This window comes from Mustela lutreola, chromosome 7 (genome assembly GCF_030435805.1).
Source record: "Mustela lutreola isolate mMusLut2 chromosome 7, mMusLut2.pri, whole genome shotgun sequence".
Lineage (NCBI taxonomy): Eukaryota > Metazoa > Chordata > Mammalia > Carnivora > Mustelidae > Mustela > Mustela lutreola.
The window spans coordinates 51,447,344-51,465,298 of record NC_081296.1 but is presented as its reverse complement, the minus strand read 5'-3'; the positions used below and the strand labels follow the sequence as shown (position 1 = coordinate 51,465,298).

Below are 17,955 nucleotides of genomic sequence, written 5' to 3'. Positions count from 1 at the left end.
GACTTCGGTCGCGCGAGTTCCGCCAGCGTGCTCGGCCCCTCCCAGTGGCTCCACCCCCAGCACAGATCCCTCCCACCCCTACTGCCTTTTCTTTCCCGCTTCCGGACATTGTTTATACTGGTACCAGAGCTCCTCTGCGGGTGATTTTTGTGCATCCTTAGATGCAGGGCTTGAGAATCGAGAATTCGCTGAGAAGATAGTATAAATACCTATAACAACTACAGTCGAGGAAAAGATACAACTGTTAAAATGAGAGGCCAGCCTCTAAATTATTCTAGTTTTGTGTAAAAGCATTTAAAATAGCACTTGTTTTTTACAGGTTCTTCATCCCCATTAGGCTATGTAGACTAAGCAATTACATTAATTGGATCCTGATTCACCTTTTTATGCTAACGCTTTTAACGACAAATAATAAAAATCATATGAGTGTGTTGATTTACACTAGGTGTAGATTGTTTTTGTTATTAATTTGGAAAATATATTAGTTTCTATCTTTAAAAAAAACTCAAATACTCCGAATGTTCATGAATAGTACAAATTTTGTTTCTTCATAAAAATCTGCTGCTTTTCATGTTAATATAACATATGCTAATTATTTACCGGTTTGTATCTGTTTAGTTCCAGCTATTTAAATGTTAATTTCTGTGGATGCCTGGGTGGCTCTATCAGTTAAGCCACTGCCTTCATCTGCGGTGGTGATCCCAAAGTCTGGAATCAAGTCCCAAACCAGGGCTTCTTGCACAGCGGGGAGCCTGCTTCTCCTTCTGCCTGCTGCTCTCCCTGCTTGTGATCCCGCGCGCTCTCTCTGTCTCTCTCTCTCTCTGACGAATAAGTAGATAAAATCTTTTTTAAAAAATTTAAAAAAGGAGCGCCTGGGTGCCTCAGTGGGCTAAGACTCCGCCTTCAGCTCAGGTCTTGATCCCCATGGGGCTCTCTGCTTAGCAGGGAGTCTGCTTCCCCCGCCCCCTCTGCCTACTTGTCATCTCTCTGTCAAATAAACAAATAAAATATTTTTTAAAATAAAAAATAAATAAATAATAAGGGGCACCTGAGTTGCTCAGCCGTCAAGCATCTGCCTTCCGCTCAGGTCATGGTCCCAGAGTCTTGGGGTCAAGCCCCTCATGGGTTTCTCTGCTCAGCGGGAAGCCTGCTTCTCCCTTTCCCACTTCCCCTGCTTGTGTTCCTTCTCTGGTTGTGTGTGTGTGTGTGTGTGTGTGTGTGTGTGTGTCTCTGTCAAATAAATAAATAAATAAATAAAATCTTTTTAAAAGATATAAATAAAAATAAATGTTAACTTTTTGAAGACCGAGACTCTGACAAGATTGTTTTTACAACAGGACTTAGCATATCATATAAATTATGATGAAATTATTAGGTCCTCAAGAATATTCTTGTAGTGCCTGGGTGGCTCAGTGTGTTTAAGCCTTTGCCTTTGGCTTAGGTCATGGTCTTAGGGTCCTGGGATCCCGCCCTGCTTTGGTCTCTCTGCTCAGCAGCGAGCTTGCTTCCCTCTCTCTGCCTGCCTCTCTGTCTGCTTGTGATCTCTGTCTGTCAAATAAAGAAAATCTTTTTTTAAAAAAAGAATATTCTTTAAAAAAATATTCTTTTTACATAAAGCATATGTTAATGATTACAATCTCTAGTTTGTAATGTATGTAATGTAAAACAATGCCATTTACAGATTATCATTTATTAAAATGCACTTCCGCCTGAGCAAAGCAAGCACACCTATTGAACATGACTCAGAGATACTCTTTGGTATACATTTAGGCAGATACTTCATACATCTGTACTACAACTTTTCATAATGCCCTAGGCCTTTGAAATTTTCAAGTTCACACCACACAATTCCCTGTTTTATTTAAAGAGGAACTTCCTTAAAGCATATATTTAAATTAAGAATTTGTGCTAGACATCACTGCTTGTTTCCTATTTTTTTTTTTACCTTAACATACATTCTTTCCTATTATTAAAAAAGCAATATACAAACACAGCTGTAGTAATAGACTGCTCATGTGTGCTAAGGTATATTTGCAATTCTTTCTAGCCATTTACTTAGCATGTGAACTAAGAGAAAAGACCATCAGATTCTCTATGCTATTCTAATCTCCACAGGAATCTGCACTATGAGTTTGAATTAAGTAATACAGGCTTTTGTTGAAGCCACTTTAACTGAAAAGGAATTAATGTGTATTGAAGAACGATTGTGTATTGAGAAGGGAATGATAACAAAGAAGAAAGGAATACCCTGGGGCTTGTTGATTTTTCTGATAGGTTTTCTACTGCAGACTCCAAGTTTTAGACAAAGCTACAGGTAATTTTCAATACATTTCCTGCTATTATTATATCACTAATAGAATCATAATACAATTAATTTTAAAAATATATTTTTTCACCTGTTGGCTAGATTCATTAATCTTTTTGTTTTCAAGATCTTTAATTCTAAAACAAAAAGTAGTTGTTGATTCTGTTGACATATTGAGTAGCCTATTTTGTGAAAGTTCAAGCATAATTTATTGGAGAGAATCACCGCAGTGCTTACACTTTCAGGATTGTCTTTCAAGTGAGCATTTAACAAAACATATCCCAAGGCAAGCTCATCTGATCACGTTTTATGCATGGTTTTCAGAGAATGAAAATCACACTCCCCAGGGGTATTTTGAGTAATTAGAAGACAGACACAGGGATAGAAAATAGTTGTGAGCTACTATTCTAGCGTTATAATCACTATGTGTCTGGGATGTACCCTTGGCACATTTGGCTTTTTTTTTTTTTTTTTTTTTTTTTAAGATTCTATTGTTAAGTAATCTCTGCACAGAAGGTGGGGCTCAAATCCACAACCCTAAGATCAAGAGTTGCATGCTCCTCTGACTGAGCCAGTCAGGCACCCTGACATCTGGCATATTTTTAAGGAGCTCTGAGACCATATAGATGTCAGGAAGACCTTTCATTAATTGTTCCTTTTTACGTGTGTATGTACATACAATCCACTCAGTTTTTACCTTGCTTTTCTAACACTCCATAGAATTGGTTTGTTATGGACCTTGTAAAGACAGTTTGCGGCTTTATTTTTTTTTTTTAAGGTTTTATTTATTTATTTGAGGGAGAATGAGTGAGAGAGAGCCTGAGAGAGGAGAAGGTCAGAGGGAGAAGCAGACTCCCCAAGGAGCTGGGAGCCAGATACGGGACTCGATCCTAGAAGTCCGGGATCATGACCTGAGCTGAAGGCAGTTGTTCAACCAACTGAGCCACCCAGGCGCCCCCAGTTTACGGCTTTAAAAAAAGAAGTTATTTATTCTGATTTGCATTTAAAAAAAAAAAAAAACTGCTTCATTTCAAGTTTCTTTTCCTGGAGTTGATCGTTAGATTTATCCCTGTGGTAACTTTTGGAGAAATGTTATAATTCGCTGTCTTACCTGGGTTTTCTTTTCTAAGCAGGACCATTTCCCTAACTCACAATCTTAGCACTCACTCTTGGGGCACCCCAGGAAAAACTTTAACACCGCCCCCTTGGGGCGGCTACGAATCACACAGGCTACTGCAAAGTTGATGGACGGGACGGTACTGAGTCAAGGCTCGCCACTGTCATAGCTGGACACTGACGATTGGTTGTGGGGGGACGGCGCGGAACCAATGGGAGCGGCTCCCCGGGAGAGTCCGTGGAGCGCGCGGGAAAGAGACCAATATAAACTGTGGCGGGAGATTCGTTTTTCAGGTCCTTGTGCAGTTAAACACCCGCGGTTGGGAAGTCAGTTGATTGCTCTCGTCTCCTCGAGTTAGATCATGGTGCGGACGAAAGCGGACAGTGCCCCAGGCACCTACAGAAAAGGTGAGGTAGTTGAGCACGGCAGTGGAGGGCAGGGGGCCAGCGCTCTCCACCGCCCTCTGAGCCAGGCTAGTCCAGTCATTCTGGAAGCTGCGGCCTGGCCCCTTACCAGGAGGAAAGAGCGGCGCGGACAGGAGAGGGTTGTCCTGCTGTTCTGGATCTCGGGGCTCTTCTCTCCAAGCGGCGGGATCTGGGACTGTGGTGAAAACGCGGCTCTCTGACTCGTGTCGGAAACTTAACTGCCCTGTTTTCAATGCTCTCCTTTGCCTCTCCGCAGTGGTCGCCTCGCGAGCCCCCAGGAAAGTGCTTGGTTCCTCCACTTCTGCCACTAATTCCACATCGCCTTCGTCAAGGAAAGGTAAAAAGCGCCCCTGCAGCTCCTGGGGGAACTTTGTCAAAGGGGATCAGGCCTTGCACCACAGTTCTCCGGACCTGCAAGCCTCCTGACCCACCGTGGAATTTATTTTCCTGAGATCCTCACACTCAAATTTCTTCCCTGCCTTCTGATGTAATGAGGGGACCTAGGCCTCTCGTTCGGTTGGGGTAAAGGTGGGGGTCGCAAGGAAAAGAATCTCCAACCTCGGGGTTAGGGACAGACACGGTTTATCTTCAAACCTATTTTTCCTTTCTAGTTTAGCATTTTTATTTTTAATATTGGCTGATGGCTTTTTTCTGCAAGAGGCTATTTAAGCTCCCCTTCACTGGATTAAGAATTAGGACTACAGTTGACAGTGCTGACGGGGTTGTCTTAGTATAAAGTTTTTTTTTTTTTTTTTTTTAAAGATTTTTTTATTTATTTATTTGACAGAGAGAAATCACGAGTAGACGGAGAGGCAGGCAGAGAGAGAGAGAGAGGGAAGCAAGCTCCCTGCTGAGCAGAGAGCCCGATGTGGGGCTCGATCCCAGGACCCCGAGATCATGACCTGAGCCGAAAGCAGCGGCTTAACCCACTGAGCCACCCAGGCGCCCCTAAAGTTTTTGTTTTTATTGCTGCATTTTTTGTTTTGTTGCTGTTGTTTATTTTTTGGCATGGTGTCTGTGTGTGTGTGTTATCCCAACTACTGTAGCTCCTGATACTGCTTTTGGAACATTAGAAGGGAAAACTTGGCCCATGAAAGAGCTTCACACTGCTCCTTCTGTGCAAGGAGAGATTGAGGAAATACCGTGCCATCTGGTGCCTCATTTCTCTCCTAGGAAGTTAGGAAGATTAATTCCACAAGGCCTAATTAAGAACATACAGGGGAGCACTGTGAAGAACTTCATGGGTTCTTAAGTTAACTTAAACTTCCCCCTGTTCTAAATATTTCATTAGAAAATATTAACTAATTCTCTTTAGATAAAAAGGAGCTGTAGGTCAAAATTTTGAAAGATGATGAATTTATTGAGAATATTCTATACTCATACTAAATTATGATCAGGGCCACATCTCATTGTCTGGTGCACTGTTGAATCACCAAAGCCAACTGAATAGGCCCTCAATGAACATATGTTGGCCAAATGAACCTCTTAAGGCACTTTACAGATCTCTATCTTTTTGTAAGTAAGCTCTACGCCCAAGAGGGGCTTGAACCAAGGACCCTAAGATCAAGAGTCTCATTCTCTACACCCTGAGTCAGCCAGGTGCCCTTGGAAAACTCTTTTGGGGTTTTGTTGTTGTTGCTGTTGTTGTTTTGGTTTTGTTTTGTTTTCAAGATTTTATTTTTAAGTAATCTATGCACCCAACATGGGGCTCAAAATCACAATCCTGAGATCAAAAGCATGCTTCATCAACTGAGCCAGGCAGGCGCCCACAGATCTCTTTTTAATCAACTGTATGAAGTTAGTAATAACTTCATTCTAAATGATGAGGACATTTAAGCTCAGGTTACATACTTTGCTAAAAAGTCACACAATTAAATCAGCAGAGCCGTGTTTGAATTTTTTTTTAAAAGATTTTTATTTATTTATTTGAGCAAGAGACAGAGCACCATCAGGAGGCGGGGCAAAGGGAGAGGGAGAGCAGACTCCCTGACAAACAAGGACCCTGATATCATGACCTGAGCCAAAGTCAGACCCTTAACCAACTGCAACCCAGGCACTCTGAGCTGGGTTTGAATTCTATGCTGAGCTATATAGGTTGCTGCCATTTACTTTCCAAGTAGTCAAAGAGTTCCTGTCTGTGTCCTTTTGGAAAATTATGAACCAAAGTATCACTATTATTTATTTGTTTTTTGAATATTTATTTATTTTAGAGACATTGAGGTGGGAGGGTCAGAGGCAGAGAGAAATTTCAAAGTGGACTCCACTGCTGAGTGCAACCAGACCTGGCTCAAATCTCACAAATCTGAGACCACAACCTGAGCCAAAACTAAGAATCAGATCTTTAACCAGACTGCTCCACCCAGGGGCCGCAGATCACTATTTTTAAAAAGTCACTTGTACTTTTAAAAAAGATTTAAAAACTTAAGAAGTGGGCGCCTGGGTATCTCTGTTGGTTACGCCTCTGCCTTTGGCTCAGGTCATGATCCCAGGGTTCTGGATGGAGCCCCGCATCAGGCTCCCTGCTCAGTGGAGGAGTCTGCTTCTCCCTCTGCCCCCTTTCTACTAGGGCTTGTTGTCTCTCTCTTTCAGAAATAAAATCTTGAAAAACTAAATAAAAAATAAAAACTTCAGAGAGTATATATATATATATGGAAGCAACTTTATAACAGAGTTTGTGACAAATGTATTTAAAAGGAAAGATATATGTAGTGGCTCAGTAATTTGCTCATCTTCGTATACTAATCATTACTTCATAAAGAGGCAGAAATTTTTCCTTTATATTACTGTTTTAAAATGAAAAAAAAAATCAGAAATTGGGGCACCTGGTTGGCTCAGTTGGTAAAACATGCAACTCTTGATCTCAGGGCCATAAGTTTAAGCCCCACGTTGGGTGTAGAACTTACTTAAAAAAAAATCAAGGGGTGCCTGGGTGGCTCAGTGGGTTAAAGCCTCTGCTTTTGGCTTGGGTCATGATCCCAGGGTCTTGGTATCAAGCCCCGCATCGGTCTCTCTGCTCAGTGGAGGAGTCTGCTTCCCTTCCCCTCTCTCTCTGCCTGCCTCTCTGCCTACTTGTGATCTCTGCCTGTCAAATAAATAAGTAAATAAATAATCTTTTAAAAAAAATCAAGAATTGGATTTACCTTATGAACTGTATGAACTGAAAAGGAGCCAAGGGCTTTGAAAAGTGTAACCTATTTTTGTGGAAACTTTCACATTGCTGTATATTTGTTTTGCCTTTCACAGGTGTTTTAATTAATAACCTTGTTAAGTAAAATTTTGGCCGTTTATACTACATCTCATATTAGGAAAAAATGTCAAAGTTTAGTATGACAATACATAAGACTATTTGAATAGCTCTGCTTGTGAATAAATTACGAAAAATATTTTCCAGTTGTAAAAATTCTGTTAATTTTATTTTCCTAGGACAAAGGATAATTTTAACAAAATATTATTATATATTGTATTAATATTAATTATATTAATAATAATGTATAATACTGACTGAATACAGCTTTATCATCTCACATTTTCTAATTATTTTAAGACACTTAATACCCTGTAGATTTAATGTTAAAGAATTGCTTCCTTTTAAGAAATGACAGTTGTATCCTTAGTTCTTATTTAGTTCCACCTGTTTATATTTTATAGTTGAAAATAAGTATGCAGGAGGGAATCCAGTTTGTGTGCGCCCAACTCCCAAGTGGCAAAAAGGAATTGGAGAATTCTTCAGCCTGTCTCCTAAAGATTCTGAAAAAGAGAATCGGATTCCTGAAGAGGCAGGAAGCAGTGGCTTAGGAAAAGCAAAAAGAAAGTAAGTTTTTATATTCTGGAGTATAAAGAAAATATTTATATTCTTGAAAATAAAACACAAGGGGATATTGAGTAACTTTAAAGTTTCTCCTTGAACAGATAAGAAAACACAAACCAGGGATTGTTTTTAAACTTGTACTACTCTTGGGGCACCTGGGTGGCTCAGTGGGTTAAGCCTTTACCTTCAGCTCAGGTCATGATCTCAGGGTCCTGGGATCAAGTCCCACATTGGGCTCTCTCCTCAGCGGGAGCCTGCTTCCTCCTCTCTCTCTGCCTTCCTCTCTGTCTACTCATGATCTCTCTCGTCAAATAAATAAATTAAATATTAAAAAAAAATACTTGTACTACTCTTTTTATAAGTTACTCCCAAATTTCAAACATCAGTGAAAAGTATTATTTTTACTCATTTCAGTCACTTAAGTATTATTTTTACTCATTTCAGTCACTCAAAGAGGATCAGTTCCCAATCAGATGCTACGTACTAAGGGCTATGTTATTAACCACGAACTTCCTGTCTTTATTCTCTCATTTTTACTGTCTATTTTCTATACTTTTTTTTTCTTTCAAAAAAGCAATTCTTTTAAAAATATTTTATTTATTTATTTAACAGAGATCACAACTAGGGAGAGAGGCAGGTAGAGAGAGAGGAAGGGAAGCAGGCTCTCCGCTGAGCAGAGAGCCCAATGTGGGGCTCAATCCCAGGACCCTGGGATCATTACCTGAGCCGAAGGCAGAGGCTTTAACTCACTGAGCCACCCAGATGCCCCTCAAAAAAGCAATTTCTATATTGGTTTATCCAGCATCAATTCTACTAAATCAACTCCTCAAAAAATACTAGTTCAACCTCCATAAGTAATAAATAACCAATGTAGAAAAGTTAGAAAATGGGGTGGCTCAGTGAGTTAAGCTTCAGCCTTCCACTCAGTTCATGATCCCGAGGTCCTGAGAATAAGTCCTGTGTCAGGCTCCCTCCTCAGTGGGGAGCCTGCTTCTCCTTCTCCCTATGTTGTTCCTCCTGCTTGTGCTCCCTCACTCGTTCTGTCAAATAAATAAAATCTTTTTTTTTTAAGATTTTATTTATTTATTTGACAGAGATAGTGAGAAAGGGAACACAAACAGGGGGAGTGGGAGAAGGAGAAGCAGCCTTCCCTGCTGAGCAGGGATCCCGACACAGGGCTCAATCCCTGGACCCGGGATCATGACCTGGGCCAAAGGCAGCCGCTTAACGGCTGAGCCACCAAGGCACCTCAATAAATAAAATCTTATAAAAAAAAAAAAAAGAAGATAATTAAATCTTGCTTTTTAAAAACTTTTTTTTTAATGTGCCTTTTTTTTTTTTAAGATTATCTTTATTTATTTGACAGACAGAGATCACAAGTAGGCAGAGAGGCAGGCAGAGAGAGAGGGGGAAGCAGGCTCCCCAATGAGCCGAGAGCCCGACGCGGGACTCGATCCCAGAACTCTGGGATCATAACCTGAGCCGAAGGCAGAGGCTTTAACCCACTGAGCCACCCAGGCACCCCCACTTTTTAAAAACTTTTAATGTCAGAAATATGCTGATGATAAATATTAAGAAAAATTCTGCATATAGAACTATATATAGTTTTTATAATGTAAAAACATGTATATAAACAGACCAAATATCAATAGTGATTATCTATGGGTAAAAACCTCTCTTCGTATTCATTTTGTGCTCCCAACTTTCAACAACAAACATACTTCTAAGAATCAGGAAAAAAATAATGCCACTTGGGAAAAAAAGGGAAAGAAAATAGACGTATAAGTAATAGGATCCAGGCTCTCTATAAACAATTTTGAAGAATTGTGTTTCAAAAACAAATTATATGACTGGAGGTATGGGGGAATGGTGAGCATGGGCGGACAGATGGTGCCATGTCACTGTCATTATGATGCCCCCTGGTTGAAGACCCTGCTAGCTACTTCTCTTGCATGAGCCAGGAGCCTATGATCCAACAGCACACCAAACAGCAAGTCTGACCCACGCCACAGTGACCAACATAGGCAAGGGGAAGGTGGCCAGGCTAAGTCTGTGACTGCTACTTCTGGCACTGCTCTCATCCACACAGATTTATTCACACAGTCCTTTACCAGCACACTGGGTCCTCTGTTTGAACCCACAGTGTCTACTGTGCCCTGTAGTCAGTGGCCATTCTCCTTGTGGTCTTACTTGCCCTTCTGTATTTCTACTGTTAAACAGATCCAGGCCAAAATAACATCTGTTCACTAATGCATATTCTAAAGTTCAATCCATATGGTAACTAGAAGTCCAATGTGAGAAAGAAAACACAGTCTTCATCAGATCTAATAATTCCATTCTTTATTTTACTAACACAGAAACTGTGAGAGTCCCCAGTTGGACTGACTTAGAGAGCATCTGAAGGATTTGACTAGGTAACAAATGCCAATATTAAATCTGCAGGAGTTTCACATACAAGACTGAAGAGAGACATTGAAAATTAATGATATGATTAAATGTAGTTTAATAAATATGGACACTTAAAACTCTACCTTGATAATAAGAATAACTACACCTTGATCTAGAGAAAAGGGATAAGCTGTGGAATGGAAATTGGGTTTTTACTTTGATTCATTAAATTTAGAAGGCCATAAAATGATTAGGTAATACAAAAAGTTTCCAGGATTCTATTTATATGTACATTGGAAGGAGCCACCAGGTGTTACTGTAAATCCTCTGTTTATTTCAGCAATACTATTTTTTTTTAAAGATTTTATTTATTTTGACAGACAGAAATCACAGGGAGGCAGAGAGGCAGAGAGAGAGGAAAGGAAGCAGGCTCTCTGCTGAGCAGAGAGCCCGACGCGGGGCTCTATCCCTGGACCCCGGGATCATGACCTGAGCCGAAGGCAGAGGCTTTAACCCACTGAGCCACCCAGGCGTCCCAGCAATACTATTTTAATGCTGATATACTCCACATAAAATTTTACATTGTTAAGTTTTCATTGTTCTCTTGGGAACTCTTTCGGGGTTGACATTGCACGTGACTTTATGTAGTAACTGACATGTTCCAGGGTGGTGATGTTTTATTGGCATCTACTACAAATCTAAGCATGAGTAATTTTTTTTAAAAGATTTTATTTATTTATTTGACATACAGAGATCACAAGTAGGCAGAGAGGCTGGCAAAGAGAGGGGAGAGGGAGAAGCAGGCTCCCTGCTGAGCAGAGAGCCCGATGCGGGGCTTGATCCCAGGACCCTGGGATCGTGACCTGAGCTGAAGTCAGGGACTTTAACACACTGAGCCACCCAGGCGCCTCAGCATGAGTAATTTTTGCATATACACTTAAAAGTCAAATGACAGGTATTTCCTATCACACATTCCCATCCAGTAAGAATGGCAGATTCACTTAGTTAACTTGGATCACTTAACTTCATTCCAGAGATAAGAAGTTCTTTGACTTCAACCATCTTAAAATACTGCATTTATTTCTGCCATTTGTTAAATAATTTTTTTTAAGATTTTATTTATTTATTTGACAGACCGAGATCACAAGTAAGCAAAGAGGCAGGCAGAGAGAGAGAGGTGGAAGCAGGCTCCCTGCAGAGCAGAGAGCCTGATGGGGGGCTCGATCCCAGGACCCTGGGATCACGACCTGAGCCAAAGGCATAGGATTTAACCCACTGAGCCACCCAGGCGCCCCATGTTAAATAATTTTTACAACTTAAAAATTGCTCTGTTTTGAAGGCGTATTTGACAAATACTGAAATTAAGATGCAAAAATATGAAGGAGGCAAAAATAATGTATATTACGTATTTGCGGAAGTGAAGACAGGAGACTTGCCTGTATATATATATATTTGTAATTTTATATAGACATTTGTATATATATATATGAAAGATTTTATTTATTTGAGAGAGAGAGAGCATGAGCGTGGGGAGGAGCAGAGAGAGAGGGACAAACTGACTCTGTGCTGAGTGCAGAGCCCAACGTGGGGTTTGATCCCAAGACCTTGAGATCATGACCTGAGCTGAAATCAAAAGTTGGATGCTTACCTGACTGAACACCCAGGTTCCTGGAGACTTGCCTATATTAAATTCACAACTCTTTTGTGCTCTCTCTGTGAATACATTAAAAAAAAAAAAAACTTTATGAGTCAGAATAGCTACATTTGGAACACTTTCTATATCAGTATTTTTAGATAGTTAGAACCTTGTCCTAAATCTAGGTGTACTTGATTCTGGAAAGTAAAACTTTTACAACTGCCTTGATGTACAGAAAACTATGTCTAGAAATAGACACTTTATGAAATTTTTGGTTCACATGTTCACACACTGATGCTTACGTGTTACAGTATCCAATATGGCCACAGTAGACTTAATAATTCTTAAACCACTATTTGCCATCTTTAGAAACCAATAGGGGAGCAATCAGACCCAACAGATCTCAAGCTATGAGGGATCTCTGGGAATGAACATTCCCTTTGTTTCATATCTGAACACTGTACATCTGTTTGGGGTTGTACAGTGTGTTTGGAATTGATTCCCATTGAACACAAACTAAATAAAAATAAATGGCTGAAAGAGCAATTAAAACAAAGTATTTGGATATAGAAAAGGATTCTTATGCATATAAAATTTTAAGAATTCAATACTGTTCTAAGATCATTTAATAAATGTTTGTTGAGTGCCTACTGTCCATGTTACAAGATATTTAAGTTTTTTGTTTGTTTGTTTGTTTGTTTTTAGACATCTTTCCACCCAATGTGGGGTTTGAACTCACAACCCCAAGATGAAGTCACATGCTCTTCTGATGAGCTAGCTAGGCATCCCTGTTATGAGATATCTAAAAGAAATGTCAAACTCTAGAGCAGTAACTAAATTTTAGACTTTGTTGCTATGTCACTATTACGATTTCTGCTTCCAATAAAAATCAACAATGAATGGGATACATTTTTAGATAGAGCCTTTTAATAGATTTGCTTTCATGATTCTGTAAGTTTCTTCTAGTTCCAGGTCACTGGCATCATTCTTCCTTGTTCTTTCTCATTCTGATATGATAGGCTAATAGTCAGTATTAGCTCTAGAATATACTACAGCCCTCTTGAATTATTTGTGACTTCCACTAAGGAAACAAAATATTTGGCAATATTGCCAAATATGGCTATACCATTGACCATTATTGATCATCGTAACAATAAAATATATATTACAGGCTTTCAATTATATGGAGAAAGATTACATGTATATATTCATAAAGGACTTTGATCCACAGTATACTAAAATTTGTGACATAAAACTAGGTAATAACGGTTTATACTATTCCTTTAGACCCCTTTTTTAGATTTGTCTTTGTTTAGGAGAGTTGTAATTACCTCTTTATTGATAGTAAATCAATAGCCTTATTTTTGATAGAGTTAATTAACAGATTATCAGAAGGACTTCTGCTATAAACTCTCTAATTTATAACCTGAAACACGGCTACTCCTAAAGCTTTATTTTTCTCACAAAGGCAGGGTAAACTCCCTTTAGTTGCATGGGGGTGGGGGGTGGAGTCAGAATCAAGAAAGACAATCTGTGTAAAACCTTGATTAGAGCTATGATACATAAATTACAGCAGGTCCTTGCAAAAAGGAAGCTTGGCTCATGATAGTGTTCATTTGTTAATTTGATTTAACTTCCAGGAAAATACAATGAAGTCCTCTTGGTAATCTAATAGTAGGTAAGTCAATGAATTTTAAAAATATTTTAGGGCGCCTGGGTGGCTCAGTGGGTTAAGCCGCTGCCTTCGGCTCGGGTCATGATCTCAGGGTCCTGGGATCGAGTCCTGCATTGGGCTCTCTGCTCAGCGGGGAGCCTGCTTCCTCCTCTCTCTCTCTCTGCCTGCCTCTCTGCTTACTTGTGATTTCTCTCTGTCAAATAAATAAATAAAATCTTTAAAAAAAAATAAAAAATAAAAAATAAAAATATTTTAAAATTTTTTGAATTTTAAAAATATTTTAAAATTTTTTAAATTTTAAAAATATTTTAACCAACTGAGCCACCCAGGTGCCCCTAAAAATATTTTAAAAAATTAAATATTTTAAAATTTTAAAAAAATATTTTATTATTTATTTATTTAAACAGTTTTTTAAAAAGATTTTATTTATTTATTAGAGAGAGCAAGCACACATGATAGTGAGAGAGAGAGAGAGCAAGAACAGGGGGAGAAAGAAGCAGACTCTATGTTGAGCAGAGAGCTCAACATGGGGTTTCATCCCAGGACCCTGGGATCATGACCTGAGCAGATGCTTCACTGACTGAGCCACCCAGGTGCCCTGAAAACTGCTTATTTTAGAACACAACTGCTTATTTTAGAATACATTTTACAGATCTTCAGCAGCTCTAAAAAATATTCTGATTTATGGTTAAGTTTTTCATAGACTTTTCTCTATAAAAAGTGTAATGAATACAAAATGGCTCTGGGCTAATGTAAATTATTTTTCAAAAGCTACAACTACCTTTTACCAATTTAACCAATTTTGATATTTTTTTCCAATTAGGTAATATGTTTATATGGTTCAAAAAGACATACAGTCAAATATGGCAACTTGCTTTGTTTTCTCTGTTCACATGGATTGGTTGATTGTTTTGTTTTTTATTATCACAAAGTTATTTTTTTTCCCCTTAAGATTTTATTTATTTATTTGTAAGGAGAGGCGTGGGGAAAGCAGGAGTTGGGGAGTGGCAGGCTGAGGGAAAAGCAGGCTGAGGGAGCAGACTTCCTGCTGAGCAAGGAGCCGGATGTGGGACTTGATCCTATCCCTATTATCATGATGTTCTTGCTGAAGGATTATACTCTTTATCAATTCACTTAATTGAAAGAAGATGATATAGAAATAGAGATTCCCTTTTTAATAAGAATGGCAACATATCCTACAGGAGAAACACTGATACAACAAATTAACAGGCAAAATAGTTAAAAGATTTTGTTGTTCTAGTACTTGGGATTTGTAGGTGTTTGTCAACTAATGGAGTTTAATTTTCTCTCATTTCTATTCACTTGACCAGACACATTGCACTATTAATGGTCATGATTTATATAGGTTGATAACATTTTTTTTAGCCAATACTCCAATGACTATTGAAGTTCTCTATTCTTTCCACAGAGCATGTCCTTTGCCACCTGATCACTCAGATGACGAAAAAGAATAGAACTTTCTTAATTCATCCTTGACTAATGTCTCCTGTTTATTATTCTAGGATGTAAATGCATAAATGTATTTGTTCCAATTAGCTTTGTTGAATTGGCATTTAATTTAAAAAATGAGGCTTATATACAGTTACTCCAAAGCAAGTGATTATGATATTGGAGAATTTGTAAGATTAATTACGATTACTTAGCTTAGTATTCAGTAAACTGCAATATTTCATTTCTTTTACCTGTTGTTATTAAGCTTCTTGTTCTTGCTAAAAATTAATCATTGTGTGGTGTTCTAATTACGAATCTGTGTTTGAGATTGTAATCTTTGTACTGCTGCCATTTTTATTGGCATTTGATAATTGGAATGGTGCCATATTTTTGTTTCTTTTATATGCCTTAACAAGCAGAGTTAGGTTTTTGCACATTAAAAAAATTCAGTATTAATTAAACTGAACCTATACCCTTTTCAAGAAAGAGGGCCAAAGATGCAATGTTGAAAAAATTTGGACAGCTATGTATCTTCTCCGTCAGGGCAATTTGGCCTGAGGGTTTAAACAGTTGATAAAGCTTCTAACAACAACAAAACAGCTAAAATACGAGCATAGAATTACACAGGAATATTTCATAGACTACACTAAAAGAGAGAAATTTTCCAAGAATATGCATTTGATTCAGTATCATAAAATATTACCCTTTGGGCCTGTAATTTTAAAGTTGGAAATCAGTAAAACATGAAAGGCAACATACCATAAATCCAGATTATCTGTCTAGAGTCCTTAGAGCTACCATTATACATTTTAAGATAACCAGGGGTATAATTGAAGGGGAGGATATAATATAACTTAGTAACTGATATTCTTACTTTCTCATCACATTTTTTGCTCCCTGACCTCCTGTTGTCAAAATTAACCATGTTTTAACAAGTATGTTTTGCTGAACTTTGTTTTTAATAAATGAATACTTATTTTCACAATAGACTGTCTATTTGTGTGCTTCCTGAGATTATGTCCTACTATTTTTATTTTTTTCTTACAAATCAGTGAAAAAAAATACCAATCAGTGCATTAATCTGATTTTATCAGTTTAAAAAAATATATATATATTTATTTATTTGACAGACAGAGATCACAAGTAGGCAGAGAGGCAGGCAGAGAGAGAGGAAGGGAAACAGGCTCTTTGCCAAGCAGAGAGGCCAATGTGGGGCTTGATCCCAGGACCCTGGGATCATGACCTGAGCCGAAGGCAGAGGCTTTAACCCACTAAGCCAACCAGGTGCCCCTGATTTTATCATTTTTTAAACTAAGTTCTGATGATTGTAGATTATATTTTTTGCTTTGTCTTTTAGAGAAGGATTTTTTTTTTTTTTTTAAGATTCAATCTTTTCATTTGACAGAGAGAGACAGCCAGCAAGGGGAGTTGGAGAGAGAGAAGCAGGCCCCCTGCAGATGCAGAATGAGCCCCAACACAGGGCTCATTCCCAGAACCCTGGGGTCATGATCTGAGCGGAAGGCAGAACTACTACTGAGCCACCCAGGTGCCCCTTGGGTATTAAACAGAATGTTACTGAATTGAGAGCCGAGTTTTTATCCTAAGTACTTCCTTAATAATTAGGCTTTGTATTAAGGATTAGCTCAACGAACGAACTCTATTAAAGTGTTTTTTTTTTAAAGACTTTATTTGACAGAGACAGCGAGAGAGGGAATACAAGCAGGAATACAGTACTCCCCCTGGAAGCAGGCTCCCAGCTGAGCAGGGAGCCCAATGCAGGGCTCAATCCCAGGATGCTGGGATCACAACCCGAGCTGAAGGCATTCACTTAACCAACTGAGCCACCCAGGAATCCTTAAAGTAAAGTTTTGGTGGATCTGAAACCTGATTTGCTATTTTTCATAGATGGAAAGAGAAACTTTATGGTGACGTGTCCAGTGAAGTCTGAGTCTGATATGTAATTGTTTCTAAAAATGTTGACTTTAAGAACCTACAGTCTTTCCAAATATACAACATATGATGACTCCGTTTCTCCTGAACACTGGATCAAAAGTAAAATTTATATATTAAGATAATTAAACTTGTTTCTAATTTTGTACCCTTCACAAAATTAATCTGGTTTTCCTCTTTGAATGGATTATTCAAATTAATACTAATATTAAATTTAAAAATAACAAGATTAACAATATTAAATATTTTTAAAATTTTAAACAAAATAAAAACAATATTAAAATAAATATTAAATTCCTGGCCAATGAATAAAACTTTTCTGGAATTTTTGAACATTATGGGGATCATATGTATTTTATGTTTACCTAGCTTCACAAAGGAACAAATATACTATATTTTTATTTTATTTTTAAAAATATTTGTTTATGGGGCGCCTGGGTGGCTCAGTGGGTTAAGCCGCTGCCTTCGGCTCGGGTCATGATCTCAGGGTCCTGGGATCGAATCCCACATCGGGCTCTCTGCTCAGCAGGGGGCCTGCTTCCTCCTCTCTCTCTGCCTGCCTCTCTGCCTACTTGTGATCTCTCTCTGTCAAATAAATAAATAAAATCTTTTAAAAAAAAAATAAATAAATAAATAAATAAAATAAAAAAAATAAAAATATTTGTTTATTTGAGAGAGAGCAAGAGAGAGAACAAGCGTGGGAGGGGAAGGAGAAACAGACTCCACTGAGCAGAGATCCCCATGTGGGCCTCAATCCGAGGACTCGAGGATCATGACCTGAGCTGAAGGCAGAAGCTTAACTCACTGAGCCACCCAGGCACCCTGGAAGAGCAATACTATCATGGAAGTTGTACAGTGTGCTTGCTCAAGGAATGCTTATCATTTATTTTTAAAGCAGAAAATGAAACCTAAATTAACTGCACCTTTCCATATGTATATATACGCTGCTTACAGTTTTCACTGTACTTACAACGTTTCGTGGTAATTCGCTTTTGGAAAAACTGGAGGTTCAGCTGGACCTTGATCCAACCAACATTGTTATAATGGTTCTTTTTACCTTTGAGGATGGCATATGAGGGTAGGAAAGATTTTCACTGAATCAAAACCTCACTGAACAAGAAGTCTTCTTGCCCAACTCAAGCCAATTACAGCTGTTCATTAGGTGAACTATTTTATTAATTGGCAACTCTAACTGAAAA

At 38.5% G+C, this 17,955-nt stretch overlaps 1 protein-coding gene across 3 annotated transcripts; it reads left to right on the top strand.

Annotated features, from left to right (window-relative positions):
- Positions 1 to 3,668: 3,668 nt before the first annotated feature.
- On the top strand, positions 3,669 to 17,955 carry PCLAF (PCNA clamp associated factor). 3 transcript variants are annotated; one of them, XM_059180785.1, is made up of 5 exons: positions 3,669 to 3,829; positions 4,104 to 4,184; positions 7,496 to 7,658; positions 13,320 to 13,357; positions 14,784 to 15,793. In XM_059180785.1, exons 1-4 carry the CDS (start codon positions 3,784 to 3,786, stop codon positions 13,330 to 13,332), a joined length of 303 nt encoding a protein of 100 aa, XP_059036768.1. In that variant the 5' UTR covers positions 3,669 to 3,783; the 3' UTR covers positions 13,333 to 13,357; positions 14,784 to 15,793. The 3 variants fall into 3 exon arrangements, with proteins under 3 accessions (XP_059036768.1, XP_059036767.1, XP_059036766.1); XM_059180784.1 differs by lacking the exons at positions 13,320 to 13,357; positions 14,784 to 15,793 and adding an exon at positions 17,821 to 17,955; XM_059180783.1 differs by lacking the exon at positions 13,320 to 13,357.

Coding starts and splice junctions, on each gene's coding strand:
- PCLAF (XM_059180783.1), top strand. CDS start 3,784: ATGGTGCGGACGAAAGCGGACAGTGCCCCAGGCACCTACAGAAAAG. Junction 4,185..7,495: donor ATCGCCTTCGTCAAGGAAAG/GTAAAAAGCGCC, acceptor TATATTTTATAG/TTGAAAATAAGTATGCAGGA. Junction 7,659..14,783: donor TTAGGAAAAGCAAAAAGAAA/GTAAGTTTTTAT, acceptor TTCTTTCCACAG/AGCATGTCCTTTGCCACCTG.